Raw genomic sequence first — 21,959 nt, forward strand, 5'->3', positions numbered from 1 at the left:
GGGTCTGGTTAAGACTTTGGTTAAAAAAGTGTCTTTGTACCATTTGAAATCATGTAATTTCTTACATCTAAGGTTTGATAATTGTTCAGCTGTTCTATCTTTGAGACGAGAAGGGTTTCCTAAAAAGTAATTTGCAATGCTGAAAATAAGAGTATTAACAGCATCCTCAATAGGAATTCCTTCACCATCAAGAAGGGGAACACCGTCAGGTGTGATCTGAACAGCCATTAAAATTTCTGTTTTTTGGACATCAGTCAGGACATAATCCCACCAACCTTTGAGTTGGCCAGTAAAGCCAGAAACAAGCAAGGTAGCCACAGCACTATCGGGTGTATTTTTGATACGATGTGCATTGCTAACCATGGTCATTTCTTGGAGTTTGTTCATGAGATTATGTTCAGACAGGCCATCTATGTTCCATTCATAGATGATTCCACTTTGGTAGGAAGCCTGAGGAGTAGTTCCTCTAGCTTCAATTTGTAGGTCTGGGAAGACCGGGTGTTGGTTAGAACTTTGACCAATTTGGTTAATTTTGGGGAAGTCTTCTTCTTCAGAACTTGAGGAAGTATCTGAAGAGCAACCTATGATGTTGCGGACACCTCTATTGTTTGATTCAGCTGATGGTTCATCTAAGGGCTGGTTTTGGACAGGTGTTTGAGGATCACTTACATGTGCTTCAGCAGCATTAAGGATAGTCAAACGTTGGTTAATTTGATCTAAAACAAAAGATTTGTTAAGGGCGAGTTGTTGCTTTAGGGGAATATTATATGGTTTGAATAAGGAGACAGAAGTTGGAACCGGAGCCGGTGTCATAGATGAAGAGGCTACAGATTTAGGTTGAACAAGGTTTTCAACTCTTGAAAGTTGATTACCTATGGTTTGAAGACTTAAATTTGTAAAGTTTAATTGTTCAATTTGTTTTCGGTTAGGATCTTCTTTTTCAGTGATTTTGAATGGAGAGGCTATTATCTCATTATTTTTGTAGTTATGTTTAATGCTTTCCACCGGAGGATGGATAGCATTAGTGGTTTGACCTTCATAAAGGGTCCAAGCTTTATGAGAGGTGGTTTGAGTACATACCTGATTATGCCAGGGATAGTAAACATTATTATCCTGGGCATAGATATCAAAATATGTAAAGAAGAAAACATTTGTTTTAAGATTTGTCATGAAATTATACCAATTTGTTCTAATTTGAGCTTGTTGTTCAAGGTTAAAGGTTTTTAAGAACCATTCACGTTTTTCTTTGTTCTTTTGGGACTCAAAATCATTTCGAAGTAAAGGTTTGTCAATTTGATAATCTGTTTCTACTTGAATCATATAAACTCCGCCAGTTTTAGGGTTTTCTGAAGGAGGAGGAGGTTCAACCTCAGATTGAGTAGGAGATCTTTGATTATTGGCTTCAGAAGGGGTTGTATCAGGAACGGTAGATGTGGTTTCGTAAGTTCCATGTACAATATTTTGATTATTTTGAACTCCAACAAGGTTAGGAAGAGGTGGAGTAGTTCTAGTTTGGGAAACCCATTGGTTTAAGTCAGAAGTTGATGCTTCGGAGCATGATCTTCTGGAACTTTGGTAGACCGGAGGGGTAGTTTGTCTGTTGAACCTAATGGCAACTAATCCGTCTGAATCCTGGGAAATAGAACGGATGCTGGTGTTTGAGACTTGAGGAGGAATAGCAGTCGTTTGCAGCTGCCATTCTTCAGGGAAAGAAATATCTTCCCAACGGCAAAGTTTGGGGTAGACAATTTGACCCTGAATACAGTCAGTCTCAAGGTAAAGGGTTTGGCCTTTTGAAGATGTTCTTTTGGCTCGAGGTTGGACAGACTTCATTGCTTTGTATTTGATTCGATGAATGATGGAAATTGGGATAGTTCTATGCATTAATTTGTAACCATGAGTTTTAAGGTTAAGTTTGAGTGAATGTAAGATATTTGGGTCTTCTAAGGCTATGGACATATCAGGATAGACGTTGAAATGGACAGGTCCATAACATAGACTTGTTTCAATGGCTCCCAGTAGGGAATCATTGAACTCAATGAACCTTTGGTCACGAAGGGCTAGCAACATGGACGTGTTGAGTCCTTCACGGTGAAGTGGTTTGATGGCCACTTGGACTAAGCCAATATGGACATAATTATATTTGCGGTCTTTGTATAAATCTTGTAGGGTAAGTGGATCAAAAAGTTGAATTTCTTGAGTTTGTGGGGTAAAATTTATAGTTTGTTCTACGGTCTTGACTGTTTCGAGTCCGAACCAGTCTCGATCATAAAGATCATTTCTTGAAATTTTTGGCATATCCCAACTTCTAAGTCGTCGGTTAATTCTTGAAGTTTGTTCATCATAATCAAGCACATTAGAACTTGTGCTTGCCTCACCTGCCGATCTCATCGACATGGAGCGGGGTAATCGACTCATAATTTGAGAATTCTTAGTCTTGGGGTAATCACCTAGATCTAAGTTTTAAGATGGTATTTCCAACATGACTTGGGCACAAACGTGGTCTTACACTCTTCTGCCACTCCTCCCAAGAATCCAAAGGCATATACCGCGTCGAAAAACTTAAAAGAAAATAATTACACAAAAGAAAAGAAATCTGCAAAGAAATAAACCGAATCCACCACCACAATGGCTCTGATACCAGATTACAGGATCGAGATATGCTAAAATCCAGGGAAATAGTGATCTCCTGGTTCTGTATAGCAATCAGAACGAGACAGGTGCAATACCTTACTCCGATCCAGCAAGGAGACTAACACTGAGATGGGTGCAATACCTTACTCAGAACTAAATTTGTGCTTAAACAAAATAAACAAGTAAAGAATAGAACCATAAACTGAAATAAAAGATATGGAATTGTAGAAAATTAAAAGCTGCTTAACAAGATCTATTTCTTGGAATCAAGAGGCACGACTGTAGGCTTTGATCCAAGAATAGAACTAGAAGCTGCTATGCAGATGCAGATGCAGAAAAGAAGCTAATAATGCAATCAAAGAAGATTTCTTTTTAAGAAAATAATTACTCAAAAGAAAAGAAATCTGCAAAGAAATAAACCGAATCCACCACCACAATGGCTCTGATACCAGATTACAGGATCGAGATATGCTAAAATCCAGGGAAATAGTGATCTCCTGGTTCTGTATAGCAATCAGAACGAGACAGGTGCAATACCTTACTCCGATCCAGCAAGGAGACTAACACTGAGATGGGTGCAATACCTTACTCAGAACTAAATTTGTGCTTAAACAAAATAAACAAGTAAAGAATAGAACCATAAACTGAAATAAAAGATATGGAATTGCAGAAAATTAAAAGCTGCTTAACAAGATCTATTTCTTGGAATCAAGAGGCACGACTGTAGGCTTTGATCCAAGAATAGAACTAGAAGCTGCTATGCAGATGCAGATGCAGAAAAGAAGCTAATAATGCAATCAAAGAAGATTACTTTGAAATATATCTTTGAAAGTAAAGTTTACAATATTTGGAGATATTTTTTATCTAGAGTTCTTGAGTCTCTAGATAGGCTTAGGATGGTTTGGGTTAGAGGATTTGAGAAGAAGAAGGTTGGGTTGGCTTTGAGCTGTAGGTAGCTAACCTTTGATGGACGATCAGACTTGGGATGATCGGAGTTTGCTGCGAGATGCTTTGAGAGATCTTGGAAGAACTTGTGGAAGCACAACTTGCTTCGGAGCTTCTTTCTCTTAGTCTCTCAAATTTGGAGTTCAAATTCCCAGTGCCTTTGGAGAAGGGGAGATGCTCCTTTTATAACATAAGGAGGCTCATTTGGATTACATTTGGATTTGGGTTGCATTTGGGTTTCATTTGGAACTGTACCAAATTAGGTACTATTTGACATTTCATTTGTCACTATTTGGCACTGTGCACTTAAATTTGCATTTGGAGTGAACAGTTGTTGCCGACAATTGTGGAACTGTTGGCGCCGAAAGTTGGAGTTGCTATCGACAAATGATTTGGCATCTTTGATGACTTTGCTGCCAATAGTTGATTTGGAATCTTCAATGATCTTACCACGGCATTCCACGTGTCAGGGACACTGTTCTCCGTATTGGTTTGATCAAGAGTTGTGTATCCTATTTATTTGAGCCGGATATTGGCCGGACTGTCCTATGACCTGGGACAGTAACAGTACCCCCTTTCCTTAAAGGTCGTCCGGGGTTAATTGACTAGGTGTATTTTAACGACTGCACCTTGTCGGCTAGTTTAGATTCGGTTTATTTCTTTGCAGATTTCTTTTCTTTTGAGTAATTATTTTCTTTTGAGTAATTATTTTCTTTTAAGTTTTTCGACGCGGTATATGCCTTTGGATTCTTGGGAGGAGTGGCAGAAGAGTGTAAGACCACGTTTGTGCCCAAGTCATGTTGGAAATACCATCTTAAAACTTAGATCTAGGTGATTACCCCAAGACTAAGAATTCTCAAATTATGAGTCGATTACCCCGCTCCATGTCGATGAGATCGGCAGGTGAGGCAAGCACAAGTTCTAATGTGCTTGATTATGATGAACAAACTTCAAGAATTAACCGACGACTTAGAAGTTGGGATATGCCAAAAATTTTAAGAAATGATCTTTATGATCGAGACTGGTTCGGACTCGAAACAGTCAAGACCGTAGAACAAACTATAAATTTTACCCCACAAACTCAAGAAATTCAACTTTTTGATCCACTTACCCTACAAGATTTATACAAAGACCGCAAATATAATTATGTCCATATTGGCTTAGTCCAAGTGGCCATCAAACCACTTCACCGTGAAGGACTCAACACGTCCATGTTGCTAGCCCTTCGTGACCAAAGGTTCCTTGAGTTCAATGATTCCCTACTGGGAGCCATTGAAACAAGTCTATGTTATGGACCTGTCCATTTCAACGTCTATCCTGATATGTCCATAGCCTTAGAAGACCCAAATATCTTACATTCACTCAAACTTAACCTTAAAACTCATGGTTACAAATTAATGCATGGAACTATCCCAATTTCCATCATTCATCGAATCAAATACAAAGCAATGAAGTCTGTCCAACCTCGAGCCAAAAGAACATCTTCAAAAGGCCAAACCCTTTACCTTGAGACTGACTGTATTCAGGGTCAAATTGTCTACCCCAAACTTTGCCGATGGGAAGATATTTCTTTCCCTGAAGAATGACAGCTGCAAACGACTGCTATTCCCCCTCAAGTCTCAAACACCAGTATCCGTTCTATTTCCCAGGATTCAGACGGATTAGTTGCCATTAGGTTCAACAGACAAACTACCCCTCCGGTTTACCAAAGTTCCAGAAGATCATGCTCTGAAGCATCAACTTCTGACTTAAACCAATGGGTTTCTCAAACTAGAACAACTCCACCTTTTCCTCATCTTGTTGGAGTTCAAAATAATCAAAATATTGTACATGGAACTTACGAAACCACTTCTACCGTCCCTGATACAACCCCTTCTGAAGCCAATGATCAAAGGTCTCCTACTCAATCTGAGGTTGAACCTCCTCCTCCTCCTCCTAAAAACCCTAAAACTGGCGGAGTTTACATGATTCAAGTAGAAACAAATTATCAAATTGACAAACCCTTACTTCGAAATGATTTTGAGTCCCAAAAGAACAAAGAAAAACGTGAATGGTTCTTAAAAACCTTTAACCTTGAACAACAAGCTCAAATTAGAACAAATTGGTATAATTTTATGACAAATCTTAAAACAAATGTTTTCTTTTTTACATATTTTGATATCTATGCCCAGGATAATAATGTTTACTATCCCTGGCATAATCAGGTATGTACTCAGACCACCTCTCATAAAGCCTGGACTCTTTATGAGGGACAAACCACTAATGCTATTCATCCTCCGGTTGAAAGCATCAAACATAACTACAAAAATAATGAGATAATAGCCTCTCCATTCAAAATTACTGACAAAGAAGATCCAAACAGAAGACAAATTGAACAATTAAACTTCACAAATTTAAGTCTTCAAACCATAGGTAATCAGCTTTCAAGAGTTGAGAACCTTGTCCAACCAAAAACTGTTGCCTCTTCATCCTTGACACCGGCTCCAGTTCCAACTTCTGTTTCCTTATTCAAACCTTATAATATTCCTCTAAAACAACAACTCGCCCTTAACAAATCTTTTGTTTTAGATCAAATCAACCAACGTTTGACTATCCTTAATGCTACTGAAGCACATATAAGTGATCCTCAAACACCAGACCAAAACCAGCCCTTAGATGAACCATCAGCTGAATCAAACAATAGAGGTGTCCGCAATATCATAGGTTGCTCTTCAGACACTTCCTCAAGTTCTGAAGAAGAAGACTTCCCCAAAATTAACCAAATCGGTCAAAGTTCTAACCAACACCCGGTCTTCCCAGACCTACAAATTGAAGCTAGAGGAACTGCTCCTCAGGCTTCCTACCAAAGTGGAATCATCTATGAATGGAACATAGATGCCCTATCTGAACATAATCTCATGAACAAACTCCAAGAAATGACCATGGTTAGCAACGCACATCGTATCAAAAATACACCCGATAGTGCTGTGGCTACCTTGCTTGTTTCAGGCTTCACAGGCCAACTCAAAGGTTGGTGGGATTATGTCCTGACTGACGTCCAAAAAACAGAAATCTTAATGGCTGTTCAAATCACACCAGATGGTGTTCCCCTCCTTGATGGTGAAGGAATTCCTATTGAGGATGCTGTTAATACCCTTATTTTCAGCATTGCAAATTACTTTTTAGGAAACCCTTCTCGTCTCAAAGATAGAACAGCTGAACAATTATCAAACCTTAGATGTAAGAAATTACATGATTTCAAATGGTACAAAGACATTTTTTTAACCAAAGTCTTGACCAGGCCTGATGCAAACCTTCCCTGTTGGAAAGAAAAATTCCTTACAGGACTACCAACTTTGTTTTATGAAAAAATCAAACAACGCCTTAGGAAAGAAAATGATGGGATCATTCCCTATGACCAAATGTCCTATGGCCAAATCATTAGTCTGATTCACGAAGAAGGCCTTGCTCTCTGTACTGATATTAGACTTAAGAAACAAATCCATAAAGAAAACAAGTTTTACAAACGCGAGTTAGGAGGATTCTGCGAACAATTCGGATTTCCACCTCTCAGACCTCCAATTAAACACAAACACAAATCTTCTCGCAAATATTATAAGAATTTTCACAAATCCAAAAAATATGTGTCTAACAGACCATTTACAACCCCTGAGTTTTATCATAAAACTCCTTCAAAGCCAAAATATAACAAATATAGGAAGCCTTTCAAGGCACCTAAAAATTTTAAAAATCAAAATCCAGATAAAACCACACAAGGTTGTTTCAAATGTGGTAAGCCTGGACACATTGCCAAATTTTGTAGAGTCTCAAATAAAATTAATTCTTTACAAATCTCTGAGCAAGATAAAACCCAAATCCTTGCTCTTTTCCAAGAAACTTCTTCATCTTCCTCTGAGGATGAAAACAACAAACTTAATCAAATTCAAGCCTCTGAACATAATTCTTCCAGTTCCTCCAATAATGAGAATTTTCAAGCATGTACTTGTGATTCTTGTATTATTGGTCTTAGCTGTGAAGATTGTGTTCCTAAACCTATCCGTATGCTTCGTGCATCACCAAACTCAAACATTTTTGATTATATTGATAGCTTAGCAGACCCAGAACATAAGAAGGCCTGCCTTGAGCATCTCAGAAACAATGTTTCTACCCAAAACTCTCCTCAACCTTACAATCTCCATCAAATAATGCAAAAATTTGATAAAATATCAAAACCTATTATACCTGATCATTCTGGTCGGATCAAATTCCTTGAAACCACTACTGCATCTTTGCAGTATGAAATAAAGCAAATTACGCAACAAATAGCCCTTTTAAACAGACCTCAAAACCAACAGGCTTCAACTTCAAACAACGAACCATTAATAAACCCCTTTGCAACGCAAGAGCTTGGTGAACCAAATCCAACAATCCCTGGTTTTGTGTCTACCATATCCTGCCAAAATTGGTATGTTCGCATAACTTTGGTTATTAATGCTTCATTCAAATTTTCTGCTATTGCCTTAGTTGATTCTGGTGCTAATGCCAATTGCATCAACGAAGGTGCTATTCCAACTCAGTTCTATGAAAAAACTACCCAACGCCTTAATACGGCTAATGGATCTGGGTTGAATGTCCAATACAAACTTTCAAACACTCATGTTTGCAACCAAGGCCTTTGCCTTCCCCAAACTTTTATCCTTGCTAAAGATCTTGACCAAACCATAATCCTTGGTCAACCATTTTTAGAAAAAATCAAACCATTCAAAATAACACAAGATGGGATTTCTACTAAGTTTCAAGGACAAAAAATTGTCTTCCCATTCTTACAAGCCCAAAATTCCAATGACCAAAGTATTAGGAAAATTAGACACTTAAATTTTCTCAAAGACGAGCTTCTTCATGAAAGAATCTCTGATCATCTTAAAAATTCAAAAACAGTCCAACAAATTAATCAAATTAAATCAAAATTTGAAACCAATCTTTGTTCTGATGTTCCTGATGCCTTTTGGCATCGAAAGCAGCATATGGTCTCCCTACCTTATGCTACTGGGTTCTCAGATCTTCAAATCCCCACTAAGGCAAGACCAGCCCAAATGAATCAAACTCTTCTTGAAACTTGCAAAGAAGAGATTAATGATCTCTTAACCAAAAAACTTATCCGTCCCAGTACCTCACCTTGGAGTTGTACAGCCTTCTATGTCAATAAGGCTGCTGAAATAGAAAGAGGTACTCCTCGGCTAGTAGTCAATTACAAACCCCTAAATATATAACAAGATTTAGGAAAAATCCCATAGACCAAAAATCGAATCTGAATATAGCGTTGAATCTTAGCAACAACAGATATTCAAACTCAGAACCAAATCATTATTCTAATGCAATAACAGTAGATAGGAGAAACGACAGAATAAGGATATCACAGTTATCTCTAGATTAGCAGGTCCGATCTGTAAGAAAATCTAACCAAATATCTCTAATACAGTGATGAACATCCTTCAAACTCTGAAAGTATTCTCACGGTTAGATTCTCTTAAATTCATGCAAAAAATTAAGTCTTGCATATGAATTCTTGATTAGATTAGAAATTGCAAAAAATTCAAAGAAGCAGTTGTTAATGGAGAGAAGATGGAAGAAGAATAATAAGAATGGGAAGAACATATAGGCTTCACACCACAAGGTAGTTGGATGTATCAAACACCAACCGGCCTTGATCATATACAAGATACCTTGATCGAACACAAGGATTTTCACCCAAAGGAGAAGAGGAGGGGCAAAGACAAAGCTTTTCATTAATTGAAATTCGTGTTAATGTTAAATCCCCAAACAAACTTATAAAGAAAAATCAAAAACAGACTTAAACATTAAAAATAAAAGGCCTACCCAATCTTTAACAAACAAGGAAACATAAACTGACTAGAAAAACGAATGCTCTAAGCTCATTAAAATGGTCCATTACAATGAAAACCTATAGTATCATAGGCCCAACATGTGAAGAACTCAACCCAAGGTTCATTTCCACTAAAACATACCCATTTAAGCCAACTTAAAACACTAAAACAAAAGAGAACTAACTTGTAACATGAAAGAAGCTAACTTGAGGCAGAAATTAAAAAACTAAACAAACAAGGCCACCAGGCTGACCACTGTTGGATCTCCTACGGTAGGTCTTTAGATCTGCATCACTTACATCTATGCATTGGGATGGCTGAAAAAAAGTATATACTCTCTAATAAGCTTTACAAGTTTTGTGGGGGTTATATTTTATTATGATTGAGGCCGTTTATAGCACTATTAAGTTCTTTAGTTGGACCTGAGAAAAAGCACATGACAGATCTACTGGCCAAGCAAAGAAGTTGGGGCAAGTCTTTCTCTTCGACAGATTAGGGTGTGTATGTTCCCTGATGTTATTCTGTTCTATTTTTCATGCTGCAGATGGCATTGAGCTGATCTTTTGGGGCTTGTGTCATCAATAAAACTTCTGTTTCAATTTTAATGGTATTTTAATACAGGTACATTATATGACTCACCCTGCATTTGATACGTAAAGAAGGAGAAGAGATAAAATAAGAAATGATAAAAGAAAGAAAGAAAAAAAAAAAAAGAGATAATAAAGCAATTATACAGTAAGTACCCTTGACCAGGGTTGGGAGTAATACCAATTTCGAAGCCAAAATGCATTGCCAACGCTTCCAAATAACATTAAGATAAAGAACAGAAAGTACATCGACTAAGACAACCCATAAACCTAGTAGCACAGGCCTTACTGGCCAACCTACGTGCTATAGAGACAAGTAACATATCCTGTTTTAAAATATTTACATACCACCCAAAGTATTAAATAAATACAACAGCAAAGGGAAAAACTCCCAAGACCAACATGACCTGTTCTTATCAAACCATAAAATGAAATCCAGAAATCCTGTCCAAGCTAATAATTCTGTGCATCACATCTTCACTGCCCCTTGCAATCCCTGTTAATTCCCCTTGCCTTTACTTCTTGAAGACATCCTGAAACCTAAAGCCCAAATATGCCAAAACAAAATGACGATTAACAATATTACCAAAGCCCAACCAGCATCCCAGTAGACTAATCAAAGGTGCCAGCGGTGATTAATATTGGATAATCCTGCAAAGATAAAAGTAACCTTCAAGGGATAAACAAGGATCAGTTTGAACATTAGATATGGGTTTCGACGTATCCAAAACAAGAAGATCAGCAACCCATCTACGGAGGTTTCAAAGAGTTGATAAATGGCTCAGAACTAAACATAAGAAATGGCATTGATTACGTGATAACCACATAAAATAACATGTGATGGCAGCAATAGAAAGCATAGAATGCTAATCAATTATAGTAAAAGACCTATTACAAAGGAACAAGTTAAAAAGATGATGAGTTGGAGCTTGGAAAGTTTCAGTACGCATAACCAAGGCCCTACAAACCAAATATGTTTTGCCCTACAGACCGAATATGTTTAGATAAATTGCATGATAAAAAAAATATGCCAATCAGATTCAACTTCTTTATAACAGTATGGACAAGTAGTATCCATAGAAAGGAACTAAGCTAATATTTTTAGTACTTATCCACCTACTTAAACTTTCCGAAAGAAAATTTTAATTTTGGATGGATTTTCAACTTCCATAAAACTTTCCCCACCTTATAAATAATGAGATCTAAATGCAGTTGTAGAATGAGAACTAGAGAGATAAGCCGCAGCTAATTTAGTAGAAAAAAGTACCATTACCAGCTAGTGGGCAGAAAAGGGAGTCTGCCTGAGGTGTCTTACTAATGGGAATAGAAAGCACCATACTAGCAAGATTGGAAGGCAATGATGAAGTAATCAAATTCCGATTCCACCCTTCCTCAATCATCAATTCATGTGCATGAGAATAAGAAGGATGAGGTGAAATAGAAGAAGGAATCCTAGGATCCTTCCAAATAGAAACCTAATATATCCATCACCAATTCTCCAGAAAACAAACTCCCATAACAGAGGGAGGAGTTTTTTAATACTATTCCAAGCCCAAGAACCATTCTTAAGAGTGACAGATGGACCCAAAAGGTGCAGGCTCTAAACATATTGATTTTAAGGAATTTGGGACCAAAGGGAATCTGGTTCAGTCAAAAGCTTCCATCCAAGTTTGAGAATAAAGCTTGTTACGAATAGAACTTATCTGAAAACCCACCATCCAATTTGGGAGAACAGATCAAAGACCAAGAAATACCCATAAGTCTTCTCTAACCTAACTGTTTCCCAGCCCAAAAGGAGGAGCTAATAGAATCTAGTTGATGGCACACTTCAGAAGGGAATAGGAAACAAGTAAACAACTCATGACATAAGTAGGAATTGAATGAAGAAAAAACTACATAAGCCCGGTCCTACCTGCTTGAGACAGAAGAGGGATTTTCCAAGCAGCTAAATGCCTTTTGACTCGATTAACAATGTGGGATAAGGCATGGGACTTAGAACAAGGTACAAAATGGAGGCTCCTAAGTAAAGAAAATATCTACTAATATTCTTTAACATCCAAAAGTCAATATACAAGGATCCATCCTTGTAGCTGACCCCAAAAGTTGGGATGAGGCTGAGTTTTTTTTTTTTTAACTACATATTATTGCGTCTTTATCTGTTAATTATTTCTTACATTGTGTTTATTTTTTCCTTCATAACATGAAAATCTTGTGTTGGACTATTAGAGGTATTCATTCCCCCCTCTCTAAATGAGATTTCAAGAATTAACGAGGAATTCTCAACGAAGCTCTCTGAACTTAACGCCAAAGTCGTTTTCCATCAGACAGTTGTTCCCGTAACTCCACTCTCGACTTGGTTTATATATCCAACAAGATCCACTCTCCGCCATTCGACATCCTGCCTAGCATCCCATAGCTAAGAACGTGATCACCTTGGCCCATGAGAGCAAGACTCGACAATTTTGAGAGGAAAATGGCTTGTTCTATGCCAAGAAGAGGAGGACATATGTGCTGAAGTGGAATAACCCACTCACTCCATATTAAATACCCGTTTAGGAACCTATATATATGGGAAGTTGCTACCAAAACTATATGGACTTCCTTGCGGGGGCGAGCCTTATCTACGAAGCATAAAACCCTGTCTTGCTTGCTTTGGGTGAAGCTTGTAGTTTTTAGGCATTCAGATATGGTAGGAATACTACTTTGAAAGTCAACCACTACATAGGAGCGATAGCGGTGAAAGCTGGCCGAATAAGCACTTTTATACTAAGTGGAGATTCTGACAGTAAGAAATTGAAAGCCCCTACTCTTATAAAGTTGGAAAGAGAGAAGAACATACCGAGTGATTGATTGAAGAGCCTACCATTATATAGACCTATCAATTGAATCACCCATCTTTGTTTGACCACTCTCTGCTTCAAATAGAGGGTCTGGCCCTAGCTCGTACCACCTTAGCATAGGCTATAGGATTAGGATTACCTCTTCTAGGCCAGCCTTGTAGCGAGGAACGAGTTTAGTATATTACACAAGCCAATAATAAGTGGGGGAAAAGTCTAGAAGAAATAGGAAAAAGCTGAGCCAGCAACCCTCTAGCTTCTTCGGTCCCAAATGTCTGTTGCTATAGAGCTCGCTGCCTAAAGCCAGTCTCGACTTCGTCTTACTATACGAGCTAGCCGAACACTAACAATGTGTCATTACTTAGGATATGTCTAGCCACCCACTAAAGGCACAAGAACTAGCAACAGTTCAGCCCTTGATGAGGAAGCTTAGAAGTGCATGATTGACTGATGGCTCTAACATGGCTAATTTGCCGGACGCTCCCATCTATGCACAATGATAATAATCCACAGAATCAAAAAAATATTGAAATATTTTTATTATGAACTAACCGCACCTACAATAGATTTGGGAATCATGCCAACAGAGCAGGCATTGGGTTCCTCAATTTATGAGAGATTAATCTCAGGTTTATGACCACAAACTAAACAATAAAGAGATCATATTCTTATATACCATGTTTGAATGGAAATCAAGCAATATGAAACAGTTATAACAAGAAACTGATAGGTGAAAAGGGGCTGGAAAACAGGATATCTGCCCAGAACTAGAAACAATCAGAAAGAAGTGAAAAGAAGAACAAAGGGAGAAGGGAAGGCTGATTCACAACTAAGTAGGGGAACTCAGACCTGAACTGAGCACATGTGAGAAAGAAGAGGATCTTATTGATAAGAAAGATCAATGCCAATCCATGCAAGCAACACTCTGTAAACTTCTATTCAATTTCAATTGGTAAATCTCGATGGAAGATCTATATATAAGGGAAATTAAAAAAGACTACTAATTGATTCTAAAACTGACACTGAAAAAGAACTTCCCTACGTTATCAAACTCCAACAAGATAAAATTAAAAAAACAAATTACATACAACCATAATTAAACCTACACATAACTGCATCATTGAGGAAGCAAGTGAATGTTCTAACCATATTTTAATGTTTAAAGTGATATCTTCAGGGACTGCCCATCAATGGTCTTTATGTTTCTTCTCAAAAAGGCTATGATCACCTGTACCATAATATGCCAACAAGAAAAATTGTCAAAAGCTTTACAATCACGCAGTAATCAATTAAAATTGAACAAAAAAATTAATGTTTCATGAATTATTTGTGAATGACTAGCATCTATCTCTAAATACAGCGTTCCCTATAGCTCATAAAGAAATCATAAAAATACTGAAACAATTAACTTTAAACCATGGACTCTTTCCTTATCATCTTTACATACAAGCATGTAATCAAGGATTAAGATTAAAATGGAATATGAAGGAAAACTTGTTTGCTATGTTGCCATGGCACGTTGATGTAGACCCATATGCTGGGCTACACTACCGAAGGAGGAAGAAGAAGGCCCAAAAAAGCCAGCAGACCAGCCTACCCTTGGTGATGCAGATTAATTACCAAAATAGGCTTGTTTTATTAGGAATAAGCTTAGGGTTGGGTTCCATACACGTTAGGCCCCTGATCCCATGTGTTTTGAGTATAATAGACCACTTTTATGGGTCTAACAGGGGGACTCTAAGATTGAGTACGGGATTACTAGTTAATTTCCATTTTCATTAGTTTTCTTTTTAGTTGGGCTTGATTTGAGTTATATTTGTTTCCTTAGGAGTTAAGTTATTAATTGAGTCAAGTCATTAGAAGTTAGCTTCCTTTTTCAACTATTTTCTAATTTCAGTTTTTAGTAACTATTGTATTAGGAGAATATTTGGTTTCCTTTTTGAGGAACCTTCTATTTTGTAATTCCTCCCCCATTAACATTATAAATAAAGAAGAGGAGGCTCCTAAAATCCTAGAACAATTTTGACAAAATATATGACTGTTGCTGCTGCTGCTTTCTCTGCAAGAGAACTTCTGTGTGTCTGATCACAGTGATGGGTTGGTGTTCGATCCAACGACTCCTTGCGGTGTGAAGCCCTGGAGGATCTTTTTCTTCAAGTATTCTTTTCTTTCCAAGCTTCCTCAAGTATTCTGCTGCTGCTCATCGATCCAAGTATTTATATCTTCAATTTCTGCTGCCCAGAAAATTCTGCAAAACAGAGCATCCGCCCCTACTAGAATACCCAGATCTGAGCGTCGGTTTGAGCTCAGATTTTGGTCGATTGGTTGTCCATATACTACTAAGGATTGACCCTTGTATGGACTGTTTCTGATGAGTCTGTATAGAGATATTAAAAATCTCCCGATTTTTGTCTTTTAGTGACCTGTTGTGTCCTAACTTGAGATTGATTATTGTGATTAGTCTCATGTTGTTTCCTTAACATTTTGGATCCATATTGCCGTTGATTTGAACCTCCAAAAGGTCTCTGGAGTTTCTGGTTGTGTTTATTTAGTCTACTGTTGCCCTGTCCTAATCTGTATTGGTAATCTGAAATCTGTCAACTGCTGAAATTGTTATTGTTGTGTTATGGTTGTGGACTGCTGATACCATAGTTTGGTTGCTGACTAGTCCTTTTGTTTGGTGCTGATCTGATCCTAGAGCCCCAATTTCTGGTTTGACAGATCTGATTGTTAAAGACTGTTGACTAGTTAATATTGGACTGTTATTGCTGTTCACTGTTGGGTGATTATTGGTTGTTCTATGGTTTATAATTTCCTGCAGTCTTGGGTCTGGTTTGGTGGTCCAATCCATTCCTACATTACTTGGCCTGAGGTAAAGAAGCCCAGCTGGTCCTCTATTTTTGGAACCTTGTTAGTGCAGATTTACTTTCCTGTTTGGGGCTTCTAGAAAGCCCTTAAAATTGCCAATCGAGCCAGCCAAGTACAGCTGTTCAGAAGACCTCCTTTGTGGCTGCGATCTCTTCTTAAAGCTATGATTTTGTCCTTATGTTTGACTGGTCAAAGACGCTTGCACAAGTTGAGTTGTCTTCTAGAATGTCTCTAATAGTTGCCTTTTTTATGATCTTTTAGGCTTCAAGTTAGAGATTAATTTCGTTTTTCTTTTAGTTTCCTATTTGGGAACTAACTTCTATTTTGTAAGTTTTCACTCTCTATTTAAGAGAGGATGATGTATCAATTTTAGACAATAAATGAATGAAGCATTTTATAGTCAATGCTTGCTCCAATCTCCTGAGAAAGAATGAACAACAGCTGAGATAGCTGTTGGTGAGAGGCCCAGGCTGGGATAGCCATTATCCCACCCACAACTATCCTTCTTCATCCTCCTCTTCTTTTCTTCTTAATTTATCTTTGTTTGATTGCTGTGAGAGAGTTCTGAGAGGTCCAAATCAGCCTAACCAGAACTCCATCAGAAGTTCAACTTGGAAGCAGCCAGAACCAGGATCGAAATCAGCCATCAACCAGGGTTTTGGGCTCAGATCGATATTGGCCATAAGTCCTTTATCAGACAGTCATTCTTCATACCCTTTTTAGGGTTTTTCTGAGCATACCAGGGGCCACCTTCGACCAAGGAACCAGGGCCATCTAGACCTGGTTTGGAAGCCGCATCTTTTCTCCCTCCTCCCTGCTGGAACCCTAATTCTGTTAGGGTCGACTGCTGACTCAACTATCCTACCTCAGGCCTCATTCAGCCACTCTTAGTGGACTCCTAGAAGTATTTTGGGGACTCTTTTGACCAGGTTTGACAGTCCTAACACATCCAACTTGTGAGTTTCAGTTCATCCCCTCTAGGCTCTCTATTGTTGCTCCACTTGTTTCCTTAGTTTGAGTTCAGATCTAATATTGGTTGAGGGGTTTGTTTACCTAGGGTGAACTTACCTCACCTCACACATACTTGCTGAGCACCGGTAGTGCTTCCTCTCCTGATTCTCTTGAAGGCCTGGCTTCTTCTGATCAGTTGTGAGCTATCCTTCTTCCTTCTTCTGTTCCTTCTTCTTCTTCTTTCTCTTGTTTCATTTGTTTAAACGCTGGAAGAACCTCTGTTTTCCAGAATCGTTTCAGTTTGCTTAATCTGTTGGTAATTGCTTCACAATAGATTTGTTTCTCTTCAGATTTGATGTTTTGAAACATTATTACTGATATCTCTGAAGTTATAAGACCGATTCTTTAGTTTCCAGGTCTGAAATCACCAAACTGAAACCATACTCTGTTCCAAGATTTTTTTTTTCCTGCAACTAGTTTATCACACCACTTAAATCCTCCTTGAAGTATTGTTTTCTGGTCTCGATTATGTCAACAGAAGAAATCACAGACTTGTTTGAACTTGGTTGAGGGAGTTATGTTTTATTCTTTGATAAATATCCAGATTGGAAACCCAGGACTAAATTAAGCCATTGAGACCAGTAAAGGATAGCATAGTCTTGTAGGAGTATTTGGTAAATAATATTTAATTTGAGATAACTTAAATTGCATCAATAACTATTGTAGATAACTTAAATTGGCATCAATAACTATTGTTGACAGGTATGGTTACTGGAGTTTGTTTAGATTTTTTTCACTAGTTTTTGAGTCATCATAGGAGACTACATGGACTGGCGGTAGAGAAGTTGAGTCCAGTCTAGTTGTTGAATTCAGTTTCAGCTTGAGTGGGAATCTATATGTGAGTTGGTATTGTTAGGAGCTACATATATGTGAGCACACCCTATCGAACAGTTTTAAATGAATAGAAACTTCCATTTTCAAGTTGCTGCAGTGCTTGCATGGCTTTTGATTCTGGTCTGGCCGATTGTTCGTCTCCTTTATATCTTCTGAACAGGTGTTATCTCTTCCTCTCCTCTTCTTCAATTCTTCTTCTAGGTCCAACCCCTGTTTTTAGTTCAATTCTCAGATTGCTTAATTTGAGTATATCTTCCACACTTTAGTTTTGGTTACTCTCAGATTTGATAATTAAGGGTCTGTTGATGATATCTCCAGAATTTTGAGTTCATATTTCAGTTTCTTAAGCCTTAAACTTAAACTACTGATCTGAATTATATACTCTACTTCTGGATTTTCTCTATAACAGAACAATCGCACCTTCCAGATTCCTTTTAAAATTTTCTTTCATCATCTAAAACCAGTCTATTTCCTGGGTGACTCCAACAACCGAGTTACTGTTCAGTTTTCTGGGTTTCTAAGGAGTACTGGTCTTCTTCCTAATTCTCGTTTACTGCCATCTCTTTCTTCTTTTCTGAAATTTCAAAATTACTGTAACTCATAACTACATCCTTAAGGTGAAAAAAAGGCATACCCGGCGCACAAGGCTCCCCGCATGTGTGAGGTGGGTTTGGGGGGGGGGGGTCAAGAACTACACAGCCTTACCCCAAGAATGTTGAGAGGCTATTCAGACCGCTCGACCACCAAGTCGCAACATTCGTACCTTTATCCTCGAGGTAATGTTTGGTAATTGAAAGAATTAACCCTTTTTCCTGAACTTCACATTAAAATTCTGGTTTTTGACAATTCTGATACTGGTCTTTAAGGTGTGGTTTTATCATTACAGGGTGTCAAGGCTCTTTCCAGACTGAACCACATCACCTAGATGACCGTGGGTGCATCACTGTGATAGAGGATCCCACACTCGTCTCACTAATCAAGTTTCATCCTTAAACAAGCATTCAAAATTTTAAAGAAAAAAAAAAAAAAAAAGTGCATCCTAGAATGTCATTTCACTGCAATGGAATCTAATGGCATTTCTGTAAAAAAATTTAAATTCCAAACTCACTGATAAGGCACTTCCCGTACCTGTTTTGGGATGGAACTAGAATTTGACCAGTGAAATGAGTGTGGGGTACTCTTATCACATGGACCCACCCATTTATGCCGATGTGGCAAGTAACGGTGGATTCCCATTGTCACAAACAGATCATTATGAATATCATGACCCATTAATTATACGCTAATATGCAACAATGAGTCCATGATATTAAGATCTAAAAGGTAAGAGCAGACACATAACTCAAAGCATAATGGCGGGATCCCTTGCACTATAACAATGAAATAAATTAGACAACAAAAAATCTCAAAAAAGTGGGAAAGCCAAATGCCAAAATGAAAACCATTATTTAAGTACCACACTCCACAGAAAAATTAAAGATTCTCCAAACATATTTGAAAGGAATGGAACTCACCCCATGGAAACTCCTTGTTACGGATGTGCAAATATGGGTATGGCTGTAGAAAATGGTAAGATAAAGTAAAGGATAATCATTAGAAAGAGCCACCAAATAAACAAAATTAGCTTTTTATTTAAGAAAGTAAACAAATGGAACACCAAATATTTCAAGAAACTGGTTAATCTACAACAAAAATAACAGAAGACTAAGCAAAAAACAATCTGCAACTAAATTGACAGAACTTGAGCCTTTTTTGCAAATACAGTAGTGGGCCCAACTCTAGTTAAGATGTTTAGTGTGTCATCTGCTTTCCCCCCATCTATGTATTGGTTGTTGCATGAAATGTACCATTAAGGATACCTTCTCAACTTTACAGGAAATTCTAGACACAAAAGTTTGCAAGTAAGTAACATTAATCAACCAAATACACTCAACTTTACAAGCAATTCTAGACAAAAGTTTACAAGTCAATAACATTAATCAACCAAATAACTCATTGATGGCCTAAGTTCTGTGGTCATTCAGATATCAGCCCTACAAATGGTTACATGATTTCTAGATGCAGGAGAATCTCAGACTCTGCTTAAAGAAGCTAATTCTAAATTAATATCACACTTTTTTGGTAAAAAAAATAAATGTTACGTGAGGGAGTATTATATTACTTTGCATTTAAATGTTATTTCATTTATTATTATTATTATTATTATTTAATTATGGTGACGAGAATTGGAATGGGTACCTTATTCTCTATGATCAATGGTCAACCTGTACCAAGCTATTCATTGTAAACAGTGACAATCTTTCTTTTGCTCTTATATATTCTACATTCAGGTTTACTATGTTACCTTTCCTGGTCCAATATTTCTATCAGAAATCAGCTCATTACTGATTTATAAATTTGAAGCAGGGCGCTCTGAAATTTCCAACTCAGTTTTTGAACATTTCAAAACACAATTTGAAAACCAGGGCTACAGAAATGGTTCTTGGATTCAAAATAGTTTTAAGAAGTCTGTTTTGTTTTAAGAACCTAAATGTTTAGTATGTTAAGATCTAGAACCAGATTTCCATTGCCTATCACAATCTGTTCCTGAAGCTTAGTTTCTTGTTAATTGGGCCCACTACCTGCAGGTTTATAAATATACCTGCATCATTTCCTCTGATCAAGCCCCCAATTAGCATATGGGTGGACTAGAATCCAGAATCTTAGGGATAATCCATCTTCAGGGTTCCAAACTGAAAATCCAGGAAGGTATCTGAATGGCACCAAATTTGCTATGAGGTTTACTTCAGAGAGAAAAACAGGGCATCTAGAAGCAAAAGACATCCACATATATACATATGCAACCTACAGTAGAGGCAAAGAAAAACTTACAGGAGGCTCTTCATAGTGTGGATGACGCTTCGATAAGTTGTAAATAGCCAAAATTGTGCACACTGCTACGCCAACATAAGTTATCTTTTCCCATTTTTCCGCTTCATCTGTGCAATGATATTTCTACTTGAATTGAGTGATCGAGTTACACACAAGATGAACCAAAACAAGGAAAATGAAATAATGAACAAGAACCACATTCTGGTTTTAGTTTAAAAAAACAAAGAGTTGCATGTAGACTCTGTAGAGTCGTTTCATACTCAAGGTTGTCATGAACCATTTTACTTTTTTCCTTATCTATGATTCTCTTGAAACTTTGATAAGAGAAGAGATAGAGCAGATTATAAATAAAATTTGGGAAAAGGTTATCTTACAAAAGAGAACAATATAAATTACTAAACCCTAAAGTAATGCAAATTTCAGCTTTTCCACATATATAACAATAATTCAAATAAGAATGATAACATATTGATAAACAAAAATCAAAATCATAGCGCAGAGGATAAAAATTTGAGAAAGTAATATACCAATCAAAGTTAGTTTCCTTTTCCTAATACAGTGAAGGAGAGGAAAGTGGCAGAGGAAGGTGTCTCACAGGCATCATCGTGTTGAGCAGAGGAAGCGAAACTCCTCTTGGAAGAAGCTGTTCGTGCGCCTCTCCGAAGGGATGCTTGAAGTCCAGATCTCATCATCGGTATCACCATCTCTTGTCGTCCTCCTTGTCACCGATCACCTTCCTCAGCAGTAGTACAAACATTAAGCAATTTTTGACGGGTCCATAATGTATCGTGGTGGAGATCATGGCACTGTACTCGGGATTATTCTCAATCCAGAGTATTCCAGATTCCATGAGGACCTTCTTTGACTCGGTTATCTTCAATCCAGAGCATTCCAGAATCCATTAGGACTTTCATGGACTTTCTGGCTGAATCAGTTGAACAGTATAGGCCGATAAGCTCTGTACAAAGGTACTCACTACGCAGTTGAGGAAAGCTCTTGACCACATTGTCACAACTATGCATACTGGGCAGCGAGTGAGTGACGGTGAAGATTCAACGTTTGGGAGATTATTGGCATGCACCGCAGTCGTTTGATGCTCATTCGCAGTCATGGTCAAATTGATATATACCGTTCTCATAGAAAGTAAGAGGATCTCTATCAGCAACCTCATTGCACATAAATTACCTTTCAACATCATTAAAGGATGTCAATAAGAAAATCTTTTTATTAATACTATTAATTAACCAAGTGTATAAAAACACTTTACTCTTTATAGGAGTCTTCGTCAAGGTGATTCTCTATCTCTCTCTTGATGATTGTGTGATCTACATGGAGGCTAACCATAACTCATTACAACATCTTAAGAGCTTATTACAAAGTGTATTGTGAAATAAAATACGCGAATTTAATTTATACGAATATTTTAAGAATTTTTTTTTCCCAAGAAAGAAATAAGAAGGTTATATAGAGTTCATAGTTTGGAACAATTAAAAAGTTAGTGCCCTTAA

At 37.6% G+C, this 21,959-nt stretch overlaps 1 protein-coding gene across 3 annotated transcripts; it reads right to left on the reverse strand.

Annotated features, from left to right (window-relative positions):
* Positions 1–10,214: 10,214 nt before the first annotated feature.
* On the reverse strand, positions 10,215–21,512 carry LOC122072882 (cytochrome c oxidase subunit 6a, mitochondrial-like). 3 transcript variants are annotated; one of them, XM_042637310.1, is made up of 5 exons: positions 21,047–21,512; positions 20,452–20,558; positions 19,095–19,137; positions 14,014–14,095; positions 10,215–10,563 (listed from the first exon to the last, which is right to left on the reverse strand). In XM_042637310.1, exons 1-4 carry the CDS (start codon positions 21,153–21,155, stop codon positions 14,055–14,057), a joined length of 300 nt encoding a protein of 99 aa, XP_042493244.1. In that variant the 5' UTR covers positions 21,156–21,512; the 3' UTR covers positions 10,215–10,563; positions 14,014–14,054. The 3 variants fall into 3 exon arrangements, with proteins under 3 accessions (XP_042493244.1, XP_042493243.1, XP_042493242.1); XM_042637309.1 differs by having other exon boundaries at positions 10,215–10,570; positions 21,047–21,511; XM_042637308.1 differs by having other exon boundaries at positions 10,215–10,681; positions 21,047–21,510.
* Between the last annotated feature and the right edge of the window lie 447 nt (positions 21,513–21,959).

Source organism: Macadamia integrifolia, chromosome 3, assembly GCF_013358625.1.
Source record: "Macadamia integrifolia cultivar HAES 741 chromosome 3, SCU_Mint_v3, whole genome shotgun sequence".
In the NCBI taxonomy this organism is placed as follows: domain Eukaryota; kingdom Viridiplantae; phylum Streptophyta; class Magnoliopsida; order Proteales; family Proteaceae; genus Macadamia; species Macadamia integrifolia.

Coding starts and splice junctions, on each gene's coding strand:
- LOC122072882 (XM_042637310.1), bottom strand. CDS start 21,155: ATGGTGATACCGATGATGAGATCTGGACTTCAAGCATCCCTTCGGAGA. Junction 20,559..21,046: donor TGCTCAACACGATGATGCCT/GTGAGACACCTT, acceptor ATCATTGCACAG/ATGAAGCGGAAAAATGGGAA. Junction 19,138..20,451: donor CACACTATGAAGAGCCTCCT/GTAAGTTTTTCT, acceptor CATTTTCTACAG/CCATACCCATATTTGCACAT.